Raw genomic sequence first — 18,756 nt, 5'->3', positions numbered from 1 at the left:
TCGTTGACATTCGGGATCCACGACTATAGGTCCGGCTGTGCCCCAGCCTAGTCTAGATCTAATTAGAATAAGTGTCAGTTAATAGGTTAATAGCGTTAGCAAAGCGAGTCCTGCTGCGAGCGCATACGTCGTTTGGGTGTACGTTGCTACAGCTAACTTCTGTATTAGCAATGATGACGGTGGAGAACGGCGCGAATAATAAGGGCATGCCCGTTTAAGCGTATACCTGCTACTGTCAACATCATTGTTTTGGAGAAGCCGATGCGGCGGATAGTGATGAGTTTCGCCTGTTCTACTCCCACAACACTACGCAGCTCTTTAACGTTGAGCGAGACGGGTATTCCGTCTATGAAGCCGCGTGTGTTGATAGTACCAGCGGCTACGTAGGTATTAGTCTGGTTAGCTGCAGCGTTATAGCAACTTGTTGGACGCAAATTTGCGGCAGGTGACGATGGCAATAATGTTTTGCTTCGTCCGCCATTTAGAGTATGTGTCGCTGCCTTCCTCGGTGCTAAGCCCTACTGCCGATCGGATCCCGTTGCCGAGAGGATGACATCATTTCTGGAAAGATTCAGGCATTCCGTACATTTTACGATTACTGTGGTGACTTGTTCCTGGCATGGCGTTGTACCAACGTTGCGCCACTAACCAAGTGACACAGTGCACGCCGATGCTTGCTCGATTTCTGGGCTTGGGAAGCCGGTGAGGGCAGGTGGCGTCGGTGGTGTCCATATGACGTCCAGCTGAGGTCTAGGCTTCGCGGCATTTCCTGCATTCCTTGCCTGTGCACCCACGATGAAAATGTCATCCACTGAAATGTGAGCACCTTTAGATTTGTTCTTACACAAATATGGAGACCTATCGGCTATGCTGAGAAATTCGAGAAGGCATGAATCTCCGACGTCTTGGCAACGGTCCCTATTCCTCTCATCGAGCGAGAGGGAGCACCACGCGTTCACTATGTGCTCGGCGCTTTTAATCAAGCCAGCATTGTGACAGCGAGTGTCCGCCATTGCCGAGTAATATCGGCTCATGTTTTCTTGGGCGCCCGTGACAGCACGCTCGATAATTCAACTAGCATTGGAATGTTTAGTGCAGTTTGTACTACTGAATAAACTACAAACTTTACTTCGTGTGTTAGTGCAATTCTCTTCTGTCATTTGAGAATTTTTCAATAGGGCGGGCAATGAGACGGGCCTCACCGTGGCAGCAAGACGCATTTGTGTTATGCTTGGTGGCCTTGAAGTTCAGCTACTGATCAAAGAAATAACAATGATTCGCCGCCTAATACTTGCTTTTCACATGAAATGAGTCAAAACGAATGCCAGCGACACGCTTTGTTGTTTCTGATGGCTGCAGGTTAATGAGGACTGGGGTAGAACTTTGTACAAGGCGAGAACCGCCTCTTTGATGGCTGCCGCCGTGCCCGTAGAGAGAAACTTTTGCCTCGAGTTTGGCATGTTACCCTATTTTTGTGAGTTAACGTCGCAAAGAAACACGCTAAATTATGTTTTGTGTCTGCGCATGAATATTGGGAATGATTTCATTCAAGTGCGGCCCCAAAACGTTTGCTCCATTTCGAACCTGAGCATCCTTCGGGAAAGCTCCTTTCTCTAGCGCCTCGATTCTCAAAAATCCGTTGGCCCGTTGGTACTGCAGGCAAGTGTACTTTCGGTATTCTAGCAACATATCCAGCTCAGCACTACGGCTCATATTTAAGCAGAGAAGCTGAACGCAGAGTTTGCTGTCACGACGTGTCGTCTTTGGCATGGCGAATTCGGAGGCGCGAAACCTTCTTGCACATGACTCGCAGGGCTCAAAACACGACGCCAAGTACGAACATGTGTCCTGGATTCCTTCCCCTAATGATATCTGAGATGGAACTCAGAGCTTAACATGACACCGTTTATTATAGACCCTCAGCATCTGTACTGACCCATTATTATTCTTTTGCTGTGCTATTGACTAATTTTTTTGAAATTTCACTTTCGTTTATTGAAGTGTTGTAAGTGCATGGTGCAAAAAGCGAGAGCAAATCCCTATTCTAAAACTCATTGCTCTCGCGTGGTGCAAAGACAGCGCGCGCAGAGCTCTTTGGCGTAGCAAAAAATGGGGGACCTTAACTCTCTAGTATCAATGCTTCGCCTTACGGCGGAACTGAGACTGCTTTACGTCATTACTATATTACCCGCCATATTTCAGAACGTTTTCCCACTGTGTGGAGACGGGTGTTCTCGGATTCAGCCGAAGATTTTCAGAAAGACAATCAGACCACATCAGCCAAGTTTTAATACTGGTCCTGTGAAAGCAGCGCAGCTCGGACCGATGGGCGTTCGGAGCGTTTGCATCTCTGGCCAGGCCGTACACAGCCCGCCAGCAAGAGACGTTACAGAACTCGACACTCTGAAACTCGGCTCAAGTGGAGGGTCATCTTTACTGCCCTGGAGCAAATCTCCTCGAGTATTAATCTGCAAGCAGCATCAGCATTTTCTATTCCGAACATAATTATAGTTTCTCAGGCGAATTTTTTTTCTCCTTGTCGCTGTGATTCTTCGTATGAAATCCGCGTGTGAAAACATGCCATCGCTGTAAAAGGGGTTACTTATCACCAGAGATATCAATTGCGGATTTACGAGAGCAAATCAGAAAGTTGTTGCGCCTATTTTTTCAGCCAAGAAACTGCTGTAAATGCGAAGTCAACATACCCATTTCCAGCTGTCAACGTTTCTTGAAATCGCCCCGGCTTATCTACCGGTACCACCCTCATACACACACCGACTTACTGTCAGCATGTGACTCACTGCTTTTGTCAATGTATGTCGTACTTCTTCCCCAACCTTTCTTGTGATGGTTGTTCCGCGCCGTTTGTCCTTAAGATGTTCTTTATTGAACTTGTGTCGCAGGTTCGTAGAAAGGCTGAAGTTCGCCTTTGCCCAGAGATCAGAGGTCAGACAAGAAAATTTTGGCGATGAAGTAAGTGGACCTTGTGTATATATCATTGTATACGTACTAGTGGTGGGAGAGGTTTCCTGGAATGACTGGGTGAAAATGGCTAAATTTGCGTGATGTCAGAGCACCCATCTTGTTATATTGCCGCATCACTATTTGTGCAAACTACACCCTGACGGCGACAAAGACGACGACCAGGCCACTTGAGAGTACGAGGACGATAAATAGAAGACAAAGACGTTATTTTGTGCTGACCTGCATCCTGCACGTCCTTTACCAGTACAGCGCGGTACTGCGACTTGCCGCAGTAAAGTCCATCTGCTTTGTGAACTGCGCAAATATTAGGCTGCCGCATGCAGGATGCGCTCCTAAAGCGGTGTGGCATTCATGCACACGTGAAATTCACTTCCGAATTAAGCAGAAACTTGGCATTTTCTTGGGACCCGCAACCAATTATTTTTTTACGCATGAGACTACTAGTTTTACGTGAGGCCTACTAGTTTCCCACCTAAACCACGGAAAACGGAAATGCAGTAACATGATAAAATTTATTCTCGGCTTGCCAAATCAGTAGTGATATTGTTTGGTAAGTGGGAATGACTTCTCTGTTCAGCGGTTGTTCGTCTCCTCAGCGCCTATTATAGACAATCCTTGCTTCAGATATTTCCAAGTAGAATAGGATGACAGTCTCCCCTACGGAATGGTACAGCAGATAGTCAGTAGTGTTAGTCCTTGTATTGTACATATGCTTAAGAAATTTAGAAAAGGCCCTTCAACCAAAATAACCATAACGACAATGGTATCTGCATTAACTTGGCTAGCAGCAACTACAAGAATACCCGCAAATATGCATCAGTGAAATAGATAGAGCATTGCTGATGTATGTTGTATACTCGCTGTACTTCAGGGCTGCTGTAATCAAGTAATTGACACGAAAAAGAATCATCATCATCATCATCAGCCTAGTTACGCCCACTGCAGGGCAAAGGCCTCTCCCATACTTCTCCAACTACCCCGGTCATGTACTAATTGTGGCCATGTTGTCCCTGCAAACGTCTTAATGTCATCTGCCCACCTTACTCTCTGCCGCCCCCTGCTACGCTTCCCTTCTCTTGGAATCCAGTCCGTAGCTCTTAGTGACCATCGGTTATCTTCCCTCCTCATTACATGTCCGGCCCATGCCCATTTCTTTTTCTTGATTTCAACTAAGATGTCGTTTACCCGCGTTTGTTGCCTCACCCAATCTGCTCTTTTCTTATCCCTTAACGTTACACCCATCATTCTTCTTTCCATAGCTCGTTGCGTCGTTCTCAATTTCAGCAGAACCCTTTTCGTAAGCCTCCAGGTTTCTGCCCCATATGTGAGTACTGGTAACACACAGCTGTTGTACACTTTTCTTTTGAGGGATAGTGGCAACCTACTGTTCATGATTTGAGAATGCCTGCCAAACGCACCCCAACCCATTCTTATTCTTCTGGTTATTTCAGTCTCATGATCCGGATCCGTGGTCACTACCTGCCCTAAGTAGATGTATTCCCTTACCACTTCCAGTGTTTCGCTACCTATCGTAAACTGCTGTTCTCTTCCGAGACTGTTAAACAGTACTTTAGTTTTCTGCAGATTAATTTTCAGACCCACCCTTCTGCTTTGCCTCTCCAGGTCAGTGAGCATGCATTGCAATTGGTCTCCTGAGTTACTAAGCAAGGCAATATCATCAGCGAATCGCAAGTTGCTAAGGTATTCTCCATCGACTTTTATCCCCAATTCTTCCCACTCCAGGCCTCTGAATACCTCCTGTAAACATGCTGTGAATAGCATTGGAGATATCGTATCTCCCTGTCTGACGCCTTTCTTTATAGGGATTTTGTTGCTTTCTTTGTGGAGGACTACGGTGGCTGTGGAGCCGCTATAGATATCTTCCAGTATTTTTACATATGGCTCATCTACACCCTGATTCCGTAATGCCTCCATGACTGCTGAGGTTTCGACTGAATCAAACGCTTTCTCGTAATCAATGAAAGCTCTATATAAGGGTTGGTTATATTCTGCACATTTTTCTATCACTTGATTGATAGTGTGAATATGGTCTATTGTTGAGTAGCCTTTACGGAATCCTGCCTGGTCCTTTGGCTGACAGAAGTCTAAGGTGTTCCTGATTCTATTTGCGATTACCTTAGTAAATACTTTGTAGGCAACGGACAGTAAGCTGATCGGTCTATAATTTTTCAAGTCTTTGGCGTCCCCTTTCTTATGGATTAGGATTATGTTAGCGTTCTTCCAAGATTCCGGTACGCTCGAGGTTATGAGGCATTGCGTATACAGGGTGGCCAGTTTCTCTAGAACAATCTGACCACCATCCTTCAACAAATCTGCTGTTACCTGATCCTCCCCAGCTGCCTTCCCCTTTTGCATAGCTCCTAAGGCTTTCTTTACTTCTTCTGGCGTTACCTGTGGGATTTCGAATTCCTCTAGGCTATTCTCTCTTCCACTATCGTCGTGGGTGCCACTGGTACTGTATAAATCTCTATAGAACTCCTCAGCCACTTGAACTATCTCGTCCATATTAGTAACGATATTGCCGGCTTTGTCTCTTAACGCACACATCTGATTCTTGCCTATTCCTAGTTTCTTCTTCACTGTTTTTAGGCTTCCTCCGTTCCTGAGAGCCTGTTCAATTCTATCCATATTATACTTCCTTATGTCAGCTGTCTTACGCTTGTTGATTAACTTCGAAAGTTCTGCCAGTTCTATTCTAGCCGTAGGGTTAGAGGCTTTCATACATTGGCGTTTCTTGATCAGATCTTTCGTCTCCTGCGATAGCTTACTGGTTTCCTGTCTAACGGCGTTACCACCGACTTCTATTGCGCACTCCTTAATGATGCCCATGAGATTGTCGTTCATTGCTTCAACACTAAGGTCCTCTTCCTGAGTTAAAGCCGAATACCTGTTCTGTAGTTTGATCCGGAATTCCTCTAGTTTCCCTCTTACCGCTAACTCATTGATTGGCTTCTTGTGTACCAGTTTCTTTCGTTCCCTCCTCAAGTCTAGGCTAATTCGAGTTCTTACCATCCTGTGGTCACTGCAGCGTACCTTGCCGAGCACGTCTACATCTTGAATGATGCCAGGGTTCGCGCAGAGTATGAAGTCGATTTCATTTCTAGTCTCACCATTCGGGCTCCTCCACGTCCACTTTCGGCTAACCCGCTTGCGGAAAAAGGTATTCATTATACGCATATTATTCTGTTCTGCAAACTCTACTAATAATTCTCCTCTGCTATTCCTAGAGCCTATGCCATATTCCCCCACTGACTTGTCTCCAGCCTGCTTCTTGCCTACCCTGGCATTGAAGTCGCCCATCAGTATAGTGTATTTTGTTTTGACTTTACCCATCGCCGATTCTACGTCTTCATAAAAGCTTTCGACTTCCTGGTCATCATGACTAGATGTAGGAGCGTAGACCTGAACAACCTTCATTTTGTACCTCTTATTAAGTTTCACAACAAGACATGCCACCCTCTCGTTAATGCTATAGAATTCCTGTATGTTACCAGCTATTTCCTTATTAATCAGGAATCCGACTCCTAGCTCTCGTCTCTCCGCTAAGCCCCGGTAGCACAGTACATGCCCGCTTTTTAGCACTGTATATGCTTCTTTTGTCCTCCTAACCTCACTGAGCCCTATTATATCCCATTTACTACCCTCTAATTCCTCCAATAACACTGCTAGACTCGCCTCACTAGATAGCGTTCTAACGTTAAACGTTGCCAGGTTCAGATTCCAATGGCGGCCTATCCGGAGCCAGGTATTCTTAGCACCCTCTGCAGCGTCACAGATCTGACCGCCGCCGTGGTCAGTTGCTTCGCGGCTGCTGGGGACTGAGGGCCGGGGTTTGATTGTTGTATTCATATAGGAGGTTGTGGCCAAGTACTGCACCAGGGTGGCCAATCCTGCTCTGGTGAGAGAGTGCGTTACCGGTTCTGGTCACCGGGATCAGGCCGCACTCCAGGCCTGTTTGTGCAGTTTTCTCAACACACGTTTTTTTTTTTTTTTTTTTGTATTTTCCGGTGGAGAAAAGCGCGGCACCGGGATTTGAATCACGGTCCTCTTGCACTGGAGACGGATACTCTACCGTCCCCGTAGGAGCTAAATTAAAAATTAATTTATGGGGTTTTACGTGACAAAACCACTTTCTGATTATGCACGCCGTAGTGGAGGACTCCGAAAATTTCGACCACCTGGGGTTCTTTAACGTGCACCTAATTCTAAGTACACGGGTGTTTTCGCATTTCGCCCCCATCGAAATGCGGCCGCCGTGGTCGGGGTCGGATCCCGCGACCTCGTGCTCAGCAGTCTAACACCATAACCACTGAGCAACCACGGCGGGTCCCGCAGGAGTTGTACGCCTCATTTAACCTACAGTGGTGCCCTACTTGGTCAGTCAAGGTGGACCAATCTGAGCTCGGTTATACCGCATGGATGGCACTCGGCTAGAGAACCTGGTATTTATGACCTGCACATGTGAGTGTGAGGCCATAAATATTTGAAGATCTATATAAATATATATATATATTTTTTTTTTAGGAGGGTTCCCGTACAGTGATAAAATAAAGGAAAAGACATTAAAAGAAAAAAAAAAAGAAAGAAAAAGGGGCAGAAAAAAAAAGGAACATAACAGGTGATTTGAACTCCTGACCCTTCGATGTTGCCCAGAAAGATAGCTCAGTCGCTTGGTTCGTCAGGTCCCAGGCTACTTTCAAGCGCCACAGCTCCTGCTCCGAGCCTCACACTTACGTGGAAAGAGACTCATGTTGTCCGCGATAGTCGGTTTATGCTGATTCCGAGTAGTTGGAAGGCATACTTTCTAGGAAAAATGGCCGCTCAAGGAGAAGAGCCAACTCGAGCGGCTTTAGAGGCTAGGAAAACTGCCTTAAAATATTTAGACTTGAGGGAAAGCTTCGTTAACAAACTATAACACGGCAATCAGCACTCGAATACGACGAGAGAAATTACTGAGACGTGGAAAATTCCCTTGAAAAAAAAAAAATTGGTTTGCTAGGCAAATGCTTGTATGTATTGAACCTCTTAAAAGATGAGGGGTGAAATATGCGCTCACCGAGAGGGCATCTTCGGCACGAGACATCCCCAAGGCACGATTACAGAGATGTGGAGAGCTTCGCGGCCGGAACGAAGCTTCCCTTCTCCGCCGGCCAAGAGGGGGAAACGCGCTTTCCGATCGCTCAAGGTTGCGCGGACAAAGCCTAACTCTAGCGTCTAGGAAAAGCTTAACCATGCCGTGCGAATATGCCGTGCGAAAGCTTATCGCGTTTGAGAACTCCATAAGCCTGTAATCGAAATTCAGTTTCTAGGAATCCTTACTCAACTCAGCCTAGAAGCGTGAAGGTATGTTTAAGCAGCGCTTTGGCATCCTTTTAGGTTTTGTGTAATTGTCAAAATTTAGAGTGCTTTAATGCATTGTGACGCTTTTAGTGCTTTGTTTTTGCATCTCTTTACTGCAATAGCGTCAACCATTTGATGGCCATCTGCTGACGTCCACACGGCTTCTTGATATCATTGTAAGGCGAATTCTGGCCACGGTTTAGCGTTTTCATTTTATTAGCTTCCTTGCGTGATCTAATCCTTCAACATCCCAACATATGAAAGTTCAACGCTTGATCGCTCGCCATGCTGCTAACCATATAGCAACGTAGTAGTAGCAACGTGACGGTGAAGAAAGCAGCAGAACTGGGAATGACGAAACTAGCGTTTTATTGGGCGAAGCTGTGCCCTCAATAACAGGCTACACTCGAGGATCGGCGATAGCGACGACCGCATTCGGCGATCGTGAAAAATCTCATCTACCGGTCAAGATCGTCGGTTTTTATATACGAGTCATCGAAGTTTCAAGAGTAATTGATGTGGCCCGCATGCCTTCCCGAAAGTTCTACACAATTCGCGTCGCTCGTGCAACAAATTTACACAAGCTTCGGAGACAACAGAACCATCGATAACATTGGAGAAACTCCCCGTACATGCGGGCGCGTGCCGCGCTGAGCGATAACATCTATTAGACGGTGAATAGCGCTCACCCCCTCCCCCCCCCCAAAATAAAGGTAAGTCCCGATGGTACAAGCATAGCAGGAGAGCGAAAAACAAAAGGACACTTAATAAACAAAAGTAACAAAACAACAAAGATACAAAGTCCAAGGTAACACAGTTCAAAAAGAAGAAGTCCGAAGTTCAGCTGTGCAAAGTCTCAAGGTTCGTTAGCGCTGGTAGAAAGCTTAATACGCACAACATGGACTATTTCAGGTCGTGAGTGGCACCGCAGTGTAGTGAAATGCCGCCTAGCACGACTGCATAGTCGAGCGCGCCAATGCGCTGGAACATCTTGTAGGGTGCAAGATGGCGGCGTAAAAGCTTCTCACCAAGTCCTCGTCGCCGTATGGGGGTCCAAACCAAAATATAGCCGGCAGACTCGTATTGTCCGTATCTTCGTCAAAGATTGTATTGCCGGTTTTCGGTGCTCTGCTGATTGATGATGAGCAGGCATGCGAGTTGTCATGCACCTTCAGTATGCTGGAGAAAAGCGGCGACGTCTTGATTCTTTTCGTCGGTGACGTGCGGCATCATGGCATCGAGAGTCGTCTTGGGGTTCCTTCCGTAAACCAGTTTTAACGGCATCATTTCAGTTGTGTCTTGCACTGCCGTTTTACGTATAAGCGAACGACCGCGCTCCAAATCTCGTGCTCGACGCAGACGTACATTGCTAGCATGTCGGCGAGGGTCTTGTTCAGGCGCTCCGTAAGACCATTCGTCTGCGGGTGGTAGGCCGTTGTGCCCGCCTGTGACTTGTCTGGGTGCATTGCAGAATGGCTTGGGTGAGCTCTGCTGTAAAATCCATTCCTTTTTCGGTTATGGGGATTTCTGGGGCACCATGTCGCAGCAGGGTGTTTCTCAACGAATAATTTCGCTACTTCGGCTGCGCCGCCTTTCGGCAGTGCTTTCATTTCAGCGGTGCGGGTGAGGGAGTCCGTCGCCACGATGATTCACTTATTTCCAGATGTAGACGTTGGAAAGTATCTGTATATATCCATCCCAATCTGATGAAATGGTCAGCCAGGAGGCTTGATTGGCTGTAGTAATCCTGCTGGCTTTATCGCTAGTGCCTTGCGTCGTTGACAGTTTCGACATGTCTTGGCGTAACGGGCGATGTGGGCAGTGATGCGCGGCTAGTAATACCTTTCCATTATCCTCGATAGTGTCCTGGGGAATCCAGGTGCCCGGCAGCTGAATAGCCACCTAGTGCGTCCACTGAATGGCAGCGATGTAGTCGGCGATGTCACGAGGGCGCTCCCCAAGTCGCAGTATGGGCATCGGTGGCACAAATGACCGGCTTCCCCGCAATTTTAGTAGAGCTAGCGGTGGTCGGGGGCGCGCCAAGTGTCTGTCTTCCTCAGGACATTTCGCTGTCTGACAGGCTGGTGGGCTAACAGCGGCACTGGCGGCATCTGGCGATGGAATCGCGGCGTCGTGAGGCCCTGGTGTGGGCGCGCAGTGGGGTATTTGGCGGCGGGCGACGCGGCGTTTGTCGTTGCTTGCGGCATGGGCTGTGGCGATGGCGGCTGCACATCAGTAACCCCAAGTGATCGCGGAACCTTTTCTTGGACGATACCGCTGACTGAAGCCACTTGAAAAGAAGTTTAGTTTGTCGTAGTTGGTGTTCACTACATATATTTGTAAAGTTGAAGAGAAAGATGACGCGAGTGAAAGGTCTTGAGGAGTCGAGGAAGAAGGGAGAATAAACAGTAATGACGACCATATGGCTAGTTCTTTTTGGTGTCGTTACAGCATAAAATGACACGGCTGGTTCCCTTCCGTCGTCCCCGTCTTTACTTGTGGTCAGTTTTATATGCTGAGGGCCACTTCAGGCTGCGACCTCAGGAAGAACTGCAGTTCCTCGCAATGGACCACTCTGATGGTATCTCGCATGCTGCTACAGCCGAGCGCTTAAACATCGGTACTTCCAGCGGTTATATTTCGTTGTCCGCATATCGAGTGTCTTAGTGGTTGTAGCTTCAGAAACAAATTCAGCAACTGCCTTGAGCGGGTTGTGCATGAATTCGGCGGAGAGCTCGTGCTTGACACCACTCCTCATGAAGAGATCTTTTTTTTTTCTTGTAGCATATCGTGTCGGCGTGTTTGAACAGGCGAGTCATGTCTTCCGTAAAAATCACGATGTTGTCAGTGAGTATTTGTACTTGACTTCGGCCCTTTTCTTGCCCACAATGTGCGTAAAGGTCCGCAGGAAGCCGCTATGGAACAGCTCCGATTTTGTCAGGGTCCACGCCACGTTCTGAAACAACGTTCTGGTGGCGTTATCTAAGGCGAAGTATACATGCCGCAGCTTGTGGTCCGAGTCCCAGTTGCTGAAAGTCGGGAATGTCATAGGTCTCCAGTCGAGATTCGGCATCTTCACACTATGATTCTTGGAAGGTTGGTGGGTCCCGACGTAGTTGCAGCAGAATGGGGGATGCTGGGGCAGCCGTTGGGATTGCGTCCTCGCTCGCTTCGGTAGCGTGGCTGGCGCATGACGCAAGCATCTGGCGCGTCCGGCGACCCTTTAGCTTGTTGCAAGGTAAAGCAAGAAAAACAAATCGCAAAGTATAAGTAAATTTTTACGAATAACTTTTTTCGTTTTAGCGAGAAATAATAAAGAAATATTAAAACGTTGCCGTTCTGTTCATTTCCCATTCTTATTTTGCGATGCTCGCGCCAGCTAATTCATGGGGTGACCACTAGGCGTGACGTGATTCATGTTGCCAGCCTTCGCCGAGTGTCTCCTCTTGATGAGTTTGTGCTCATCATATGCTCAGTTGTTTGTGATGCATTGCAAGGGGGAACATTGCATGTTGGGCGGGTGATTGCAGCGAAAGAACGGTTCCTCTTGAGTATCAATATCATTCTCTCCCCGAATTCGTGGGGCTATTCTTCCTGCTTCTTTTGTGAGGTAAATAAAGGTGATGTATAGAATGTGCCGCCCTAGTGTATACTTACTCCTGCTCAGACTGAGGGCACCATGAACACTCCAGAGAATTCCACAGGAATCGAAAGAAGGAACACTCTTCTTTAAAATCATTAGTAACAGTTACTACGGGACCTTTTTCTTAATAAAGGCCCAATTTCGTCGCACCTATTTCCAACAAAAAAACTGCTAGTTACTCGGTGAATGTACACTTTGGTATATATATCACAACAGCTATTCTGCTGCTGTTCCTTCCGTAGGTTACTGGTTTCATCTTCCTTATTGTGAGCGCGTATTGTCTAACCTTGTTGAACGAGAAACGTGTCATAGCTGCAGATCCTTTAACTCAATATTGCAGTTTGGGTCAATACACAGATTAGCTGTTTAACAAGGGAACGTTGCTACTGGGCAGGGATTAAAAATGATGAGCGCGTTTGCCATGAGCATCAATGCAATGAAGCGAGAAATTCGTAGCACTATGCGATTACACCGTCAAGACATCCGAAAAAGAAACCTTGGCAGAAGCTAGCTCCCGATCATAGTCTCCGTTAGTGTCATTACCATTGAAGCAATGTAGCGGCACACCATATTCTCAACGAAGAAAACTTCGTGTGCGGAGCTTGCATACCACCCTGCTGCTCTCTCGCACTTCTTTGAGGTTGCGCACGCCAATTAGCGGAATCGCTGCCATGGCAACGCGTCGTGCTTGTGAGATTATTCCGAATATGTGTGACGCGGGCTCAATTCCACCCAGCAAGCCGGAAGCTAAAATGATTTTTTGTTCCACTGAACAGCTAAGTTGGTGTTGAAGAGGTTCATTGATGAGCAGTATGTAACATGTGCCACATACCCAGTGACAACAAAGAGGTTCATTGAAGAGGTGAACATTCCCAGTGACCCAAGTTGACGTCTACGAATTTCACTATAGGGTAGTACATACTTGCGGCACACACCGAGTGAGCCGAAGTTGGCGTCTAAGAGGTTCATTGAAGAGTGGCGCATATCCAGTTACGCATGCTCATGGACGCAAGTTGGCACGAAAGAAGCACGTTTACACACAGGAGCATGATGTTCTGCCCATTCAACCACCCGCTACCTGTTGACCGGAGTTAGCCGGAATGTGGTAAGACAATTCATATACACTCAAGAAAACGATCGAAGTATTCTAAGAATGCTAACCACGTTAAATGTGCTAAAATTAATGACTAGTTCGATCACACTTTTAGTTACCATCACAGGACGTTCCTGGCTTAACCTGAGCGGTGGCCGCAGCTGCACAGAGTTTGGGATTTCGAGTTGTTTTGAAAGTTCTTCCTTGACGTATGGTTCAATTCGCTGCGTGTAAGGTATCCTCAGTCTTATTAGCTCGGCGAGAGTCGCTGTTGAATTCCGAATGACGGCTTACGCCTCAGCAGAAAAATTAATGTGGAAACAATTCAACCGTCTGCGTTGCATCTGTCTGAATATGAAGAAATAGATTATGAATGTTAATTCGTTCAACATTCCTCGTACTGCTATTTTCAGGCTTTCGGCTCCCCAGTTCATGGGTGACGTGCTCTCGCGCACGCGTTTACCAATGGACACGCCCCCTTTAACTAAAGGCTACATACTTAGGTGCTTAGTGGCTGTGGTGTTGGGCCGCTAAACACAAGGTCGGGGGTCTAATCCTGGCCACGGTGGTCTAAATTTAGAGTCCCGCACTACGGCGTGCCTCATAATCAGATCGCGCTTTCGGCACGTAAAACCCCCTAATTTACATTTTTTAGCTAAAGGCTACATTGATTTCACCTTACTAGAAAAGGCTTTTCTCTTTTTTGTCGCAATAGTCCCCTGCCGTCGCCTCTCTGGCAAGTGCCATCCGTCACGATGTTATTAGACTCAGCAAATAGCCCGTTCGTGGCGTTGCTCCATGATATTCTTTTCCACACAATGATGACTTGTCATTTCGGCGATGTCACAGCGGGAGCATGTTGGCAAATGAAGATGATTCAGCTTGCCATGCTGTCTATTTTGGGGGAACCGTTCTCAGCACAACAGCCACGTCTGGTCTCGTTGGCGTGACAGGTCTTGAGACATTTCATTGTGAGCAGTTTGTCGGTCGTCGGGTCGACAATGATCGGCCTTTTGCACAAAATTCCCGGTATAATGGCTGGACTAAACTAGGCGGCGCAAGAGTGCGGCCGTATATGTAGCCACTGGGGCTACAGGAATTGACTGATTCTGACGTTGATAACATTCATAGGTTGTCCTCACACCCCAATTGTGTGCCACCAATCATCATTCGTTTTGCCACACGCAAGATGAAGGGGCAATGGAATGCAAGGCTAAGCTACTGAGAGAAAGACGGTCAGATGTCAGTTTTATTGAAAACTTGACACCGCTAAATAAGAACCTTCTTTATCTTGTACGTTCAAAAGCAATGGAAAGAGGCTACCAGTTCGTTTGGAGACATCGCGAAACAGTGCTCGCACGCAAGAAACCAGGGAACTCTGCAATTAAAATTTCCACAGAGAGCGATCTCGAGAAGATGGTATAAGTGTTCTGGCCTACATCGCTTGCTGTATACTTCGATAAACTCGTAACTACCATGGAGGGTTCAATGTATAGTCCAGATTACTTAACCAGTACGTAAAACAGAATGCGTGGACATACAACGCGTTTTGTTTGCTACATTTCAATGCACGTAGTTTGAAAAACAAAGGGGAACAAATTGAGTGTCAATTGGAGAAGATGTCATTGAAGTTCGATGTACTATGCGTCGCTGAAACATGGTTCACGCGTGATAAGGATGTCTATTTGTTCAATGGCTACAGATAATTTAGTGTATTTCGTAGGTCGAGAAAGGGTGGTGTCACTGTTTACACAAGGGACGACGTTGATTGCACTATGGAAAAAGAATACTCAGTGATTTCAAATGACTACGAAACCGTTACAATATCCTTTGGCGACACTAGTCTAATTGCTGTATACAGGCCTCCATCGGGAAATGCTGCGCGCTTCTTTGAATGTGTTGATTATGTTTTTGCATATCTGTCAACTTTCGCGAAAAAAATAATAGTTACTGGTGACATAAATATTAACCTTTTGTCAAACAGCCCTGCAGAAAAATAGTTTCATCACTTATGTCTAGTTATTGTTGCAAACATCTGATAAAATGTGCTACTCGAATAACTGTTGCCAACGAGCCAAGCTAGATATTGCATACACAAATAGTGGGGAAACTAATATAGCCTCTGGAGCACTAGCAATCAGTGATCTAGTTAGTGATCATTTGCCTGTCTTTTGTATCTTAGGAAAAACAGCAAGGAAGGAAAATTATGATAAATGCCATAAAGTTAGCAGAATAGATTATTCTAAAATAGACGTGTTCAAGCAGATCGTGCTTGATGATGACTGGTCCGAACTCCTGCTTCGGTGTGTTTTTTAAGATTTTACAAAAACATACTGACTTATACCACCAGGCTTTCCCAGTAGTTGTATGAAAAAAAAAAAGGTTAGGAAGCCATGGATGACACCTTCAATTTATAAACAAACACAAGACAGGAACAAGCTGTTTCAAGAGTTCTTGAGACTGATAGATAGCGGTAAATTCAATGAATATAAAAGGTATCGCAATAAACTAAACAAGGAAATCTGAAAGGCAAACGACAACTTTTACGGTGATGAATTTGATGGCGTTGATGATTCCAGTAAATTATGGAATATTTATAATGAAATATTACAGTCAAAGCTCATTCATTTTATTCCTGATGAAATTAAACTTGCCGGCAAGGCTATTACAGGCCGAGACCTTTCCAATAAATGTAATCAGCATTCTCTAACTTGTGGCAGGAAATTAAATAGTACGACAAAATTTGACCCAAGCAGTTATATAAACATAAATTGTTCTAATACTTATCACCTGATGCCTACTAGCGAATTCGAAATAATTAGCATAATCGAATCAATTAATAGTAAAACTGCAGCTGGTCCCGACGAGATTAAGGCCGATCCAATCAAAGCGGTAGCGTCAACGATTTCAGTTACACTGGCACAGATTTGCGACTGCATTCTAAAGGACGGATAATTTCCCGATGAATTAAAATTAGCACACGTAACTCCTGTACATAAAGGTGAAAAAAAGATGACGACTTAGGAAACTATCGTCTTATTTCCGTTCTGAATGTATCCTCTAAAGTAATTGAACGCGTTATATTTAGAAGCATAACTGACTTTCTAGGAAAACACAAATTGATAGTACCCCAGCAGTCTGGATTTCAAAAAAAACAAGTCCATTGAGCTAGCGCTACTAGGCAATAAAGAAAAATTTGTTGAGAATATTGAAAACACAGTTTACGGTGGGAATATTTGTAGATATTAAAAAATGGGTTAACTAAGTTACTCACCCCATATTATTAAAAAATCTAGCCTGTTACGGCTTAAGGGGCCAGGCTGATGAATTAATCAAAATTTATCTCGAAAATCCCAAACAGTAGGGGATATTAAACAGCGGTTCTTGAGGTCACAACATAATCACAACGGGAGTACCACAAGCCTCGATATTGGGCCCCTTTTATGTATTTTATATGTTAATGACATCTGCAACGTACCCCATACTGAGGAGATAGTACTTTTCGCCGATGATACAAGTGTATTTTTTCATAGTAAAAATATTTAAAAGGCCGAATTAAAAGCTAATATATGGCTAAGAAAACTATCACTATGGTTAGATGCAAATGAGTTACAGTTAAATACAAGTAAAACGAAATATGTTATTTTGAGAGCTCGAAACTCGCATATAAAAATAGTTTCAACCGGCGTTTTGAAGACTCAGTGCTTGAAAAGACCAGCGCTGTATAGTTCCTAGGCGCACTTCAGGAATATTGACGCGACAGCGTTAAGAAGCTTGTGTCGCAGAAAAGCCGGTGTCGTCGGCGTCGGCGGCGTTGGCCGTGAGCGATAAATCCTGGCAGGCACTTCATGAATAAAAAACAACGTTCAAGATGGGCTCGGTGGGAATCGAACCAGGGTCTCCGAAGCGTGAGACGGAGACGCTACCACTCAGCCACGAGTTCTTTTTTTTTCTTTTCAGCCACGAGTTCGATGCTTCGATGCTTCAAAGCGGTACAAAAGCGCCTCTAGTGAATACGGTGTTGCGTCCGTTCCGCTTGCTCAGGCGCACGTTCCGTTGCCGCGCCGAACGCTGCGTTGCTCGACGCTCACCGCGTCCGATGCGGGGCGCCTGGTAAGGGATCGCTGCGCCGTAGCCCATTGTCTTACACCCCTTGGCGGGTCGACGGGAACGCTTTCGCATTCCACTCTTGAAGGCGAAGCTTAAGCGTCCTCCAATTTTTTTATCGTGGAATGACCACATATCCCACCTCCAAAGTAACCTATTCTCGAACAATCGGAGCACTATGGAAAATAGGTTCTTTAATTGCAAACAGATTAAAGCCGCTTATATATCATGCACTAACTCAGTCCCATCTACAACACTGCTTACTGATATGGGGCTCTACAACGACGACAAATTTAAACTAGAAATTTTACAAAAGAAAGCTGTTCGTGCTCTTGAATGCGTCCGCTTCAATGATACCACATCTCCATATAAAAGAAGGTATAAATTAGATCCACGAAATCTTCTTTATACAGAGAAGTTCTCATTTTATATGTTCAAGCAAATTAAAAAAATATGGGTAATTTTTAGTCTATCTAACTTCAAACAACCACAGACCGCAACTTTCCTGTGATTACCTATAGCTTACGTAAGATTAGAACTAATCATGGGATGCAAAGCTTAAGGTATAATATTCCAAAGCTCCAAAATGAAAACAAGGAAATGTTAGACCTAATAAAGCAACGGTCTTCAATAAATTTGTATAAAACAAATATATGTAACCGAACATAGCTCGTTGCTGTGATGTGCGATTTACGCACATCACAGCAACGCAGGATCACAGCATCACAGGATTTTACGAAGCGAGTTTTAAATGCTTATTCATGTCAGTTCGCGCCAAATGAATACTGTAGCGTTACTGTAACAGACACAATACTGTAACAGACATAGTAAGGTACTATGTTTATTTTTCTTTTCCCGATTCCTATATTTGTTACCGAATGTGTACTGCTGCAAATCGTGACGTTTTTTTATTGTTCGCCCAATCTGTGTAATTAATGCTGTTTTTGATTGCACATAGTGTGGTTGTTTTTATTAGCTTGTAGTGTATAAGTTTTTTCTCGATCTTGCCTCATGAATTCCTTGTTCAAATCCCTCCTCCCTCCTCTTTTTTCCTTTCCTCCTCATTCTTAAGCTGTCCTGATTGCTTCGCTGGAGCGCAGATTATAGAGGGGTCAGGGCTTCAGTCTGGCGCATGCTAGCGCCTTTATTCCTGACCCTTCTGGTTTTCTGTAAGCAAACTGGAAAACTTGTGAATTAAAAAAAGTTTGAGACAGCTGATATCGCATGCGTGGGGGCGAGTAGTCATCTAGTAACTGGTTCTTTTTTGTTGGAAAAAGGACTACGCAAACCTAGTCTTATTTCAAACCCGGTTATCACTTAGCTGTTGACATGCGTCAAAACCTGTGCTTTCGCACATTATTGAGATATTTATTTATTTATTTATTTATTTATTTATTTCACGTACTTTCAAGGCCCGAAGGCGTTACAGAAAGGAGTTGAGTCGAGAGAAAAGTAATGCTGTAAAAATATAAACAAAAAGTATTAACAAAAAATAATAACAAAAGGCATCCTGAACAGCCGTCTTGAAGTTGGTAGAGTCGGTGATGAGTGCGATTCATGCGGAAAG

General features: G+C 45.3%; 1 protein-coding gene across 2 annotated transcripts in view; it reads left to right on the top strand.

The window, feature by feature from the left end:
- Nucleotides 1-18,756, top strand: part of LOC126540908 (uncharacterized) — a 314,198-nt gene that overhangs the window by 251,777 nt on the left and 43,665 nt on the right. For both annotated transcript variants that reach the window (XM_055076072.2, XM_055076073.2), the window contains exon 4: nt 2,904-2,973. In XM_055076072.2, coding sequence (XP_054932047.1) covers nt 2,904-2,973 — 70 coding nt within the window. The remainder of the gene's footprint in view (nt 1-2,903; nt 2,974-18,756) is intronic.

Source organism: Dermacentor andersoni, chromosome 2 (genome assembly GCF_023375885.2).
Source record: "Dermacentor andersoni chromosome 2, qqDerAnde1_hic_scaffold, whole genome shotgun sequence".
NCBI classification, from domain to species: domain Eukaryota; kingdom Metazoa; phylum Arthropoda; class Arachnida; order Ixodida; family Ixodidae; genus Dermacentor; species Dermacentor andersoni.
Note: the sequence above shows the minus strand (reverse complement) of the source record. Positions and strands in the feature narration are given on the sequence as shown.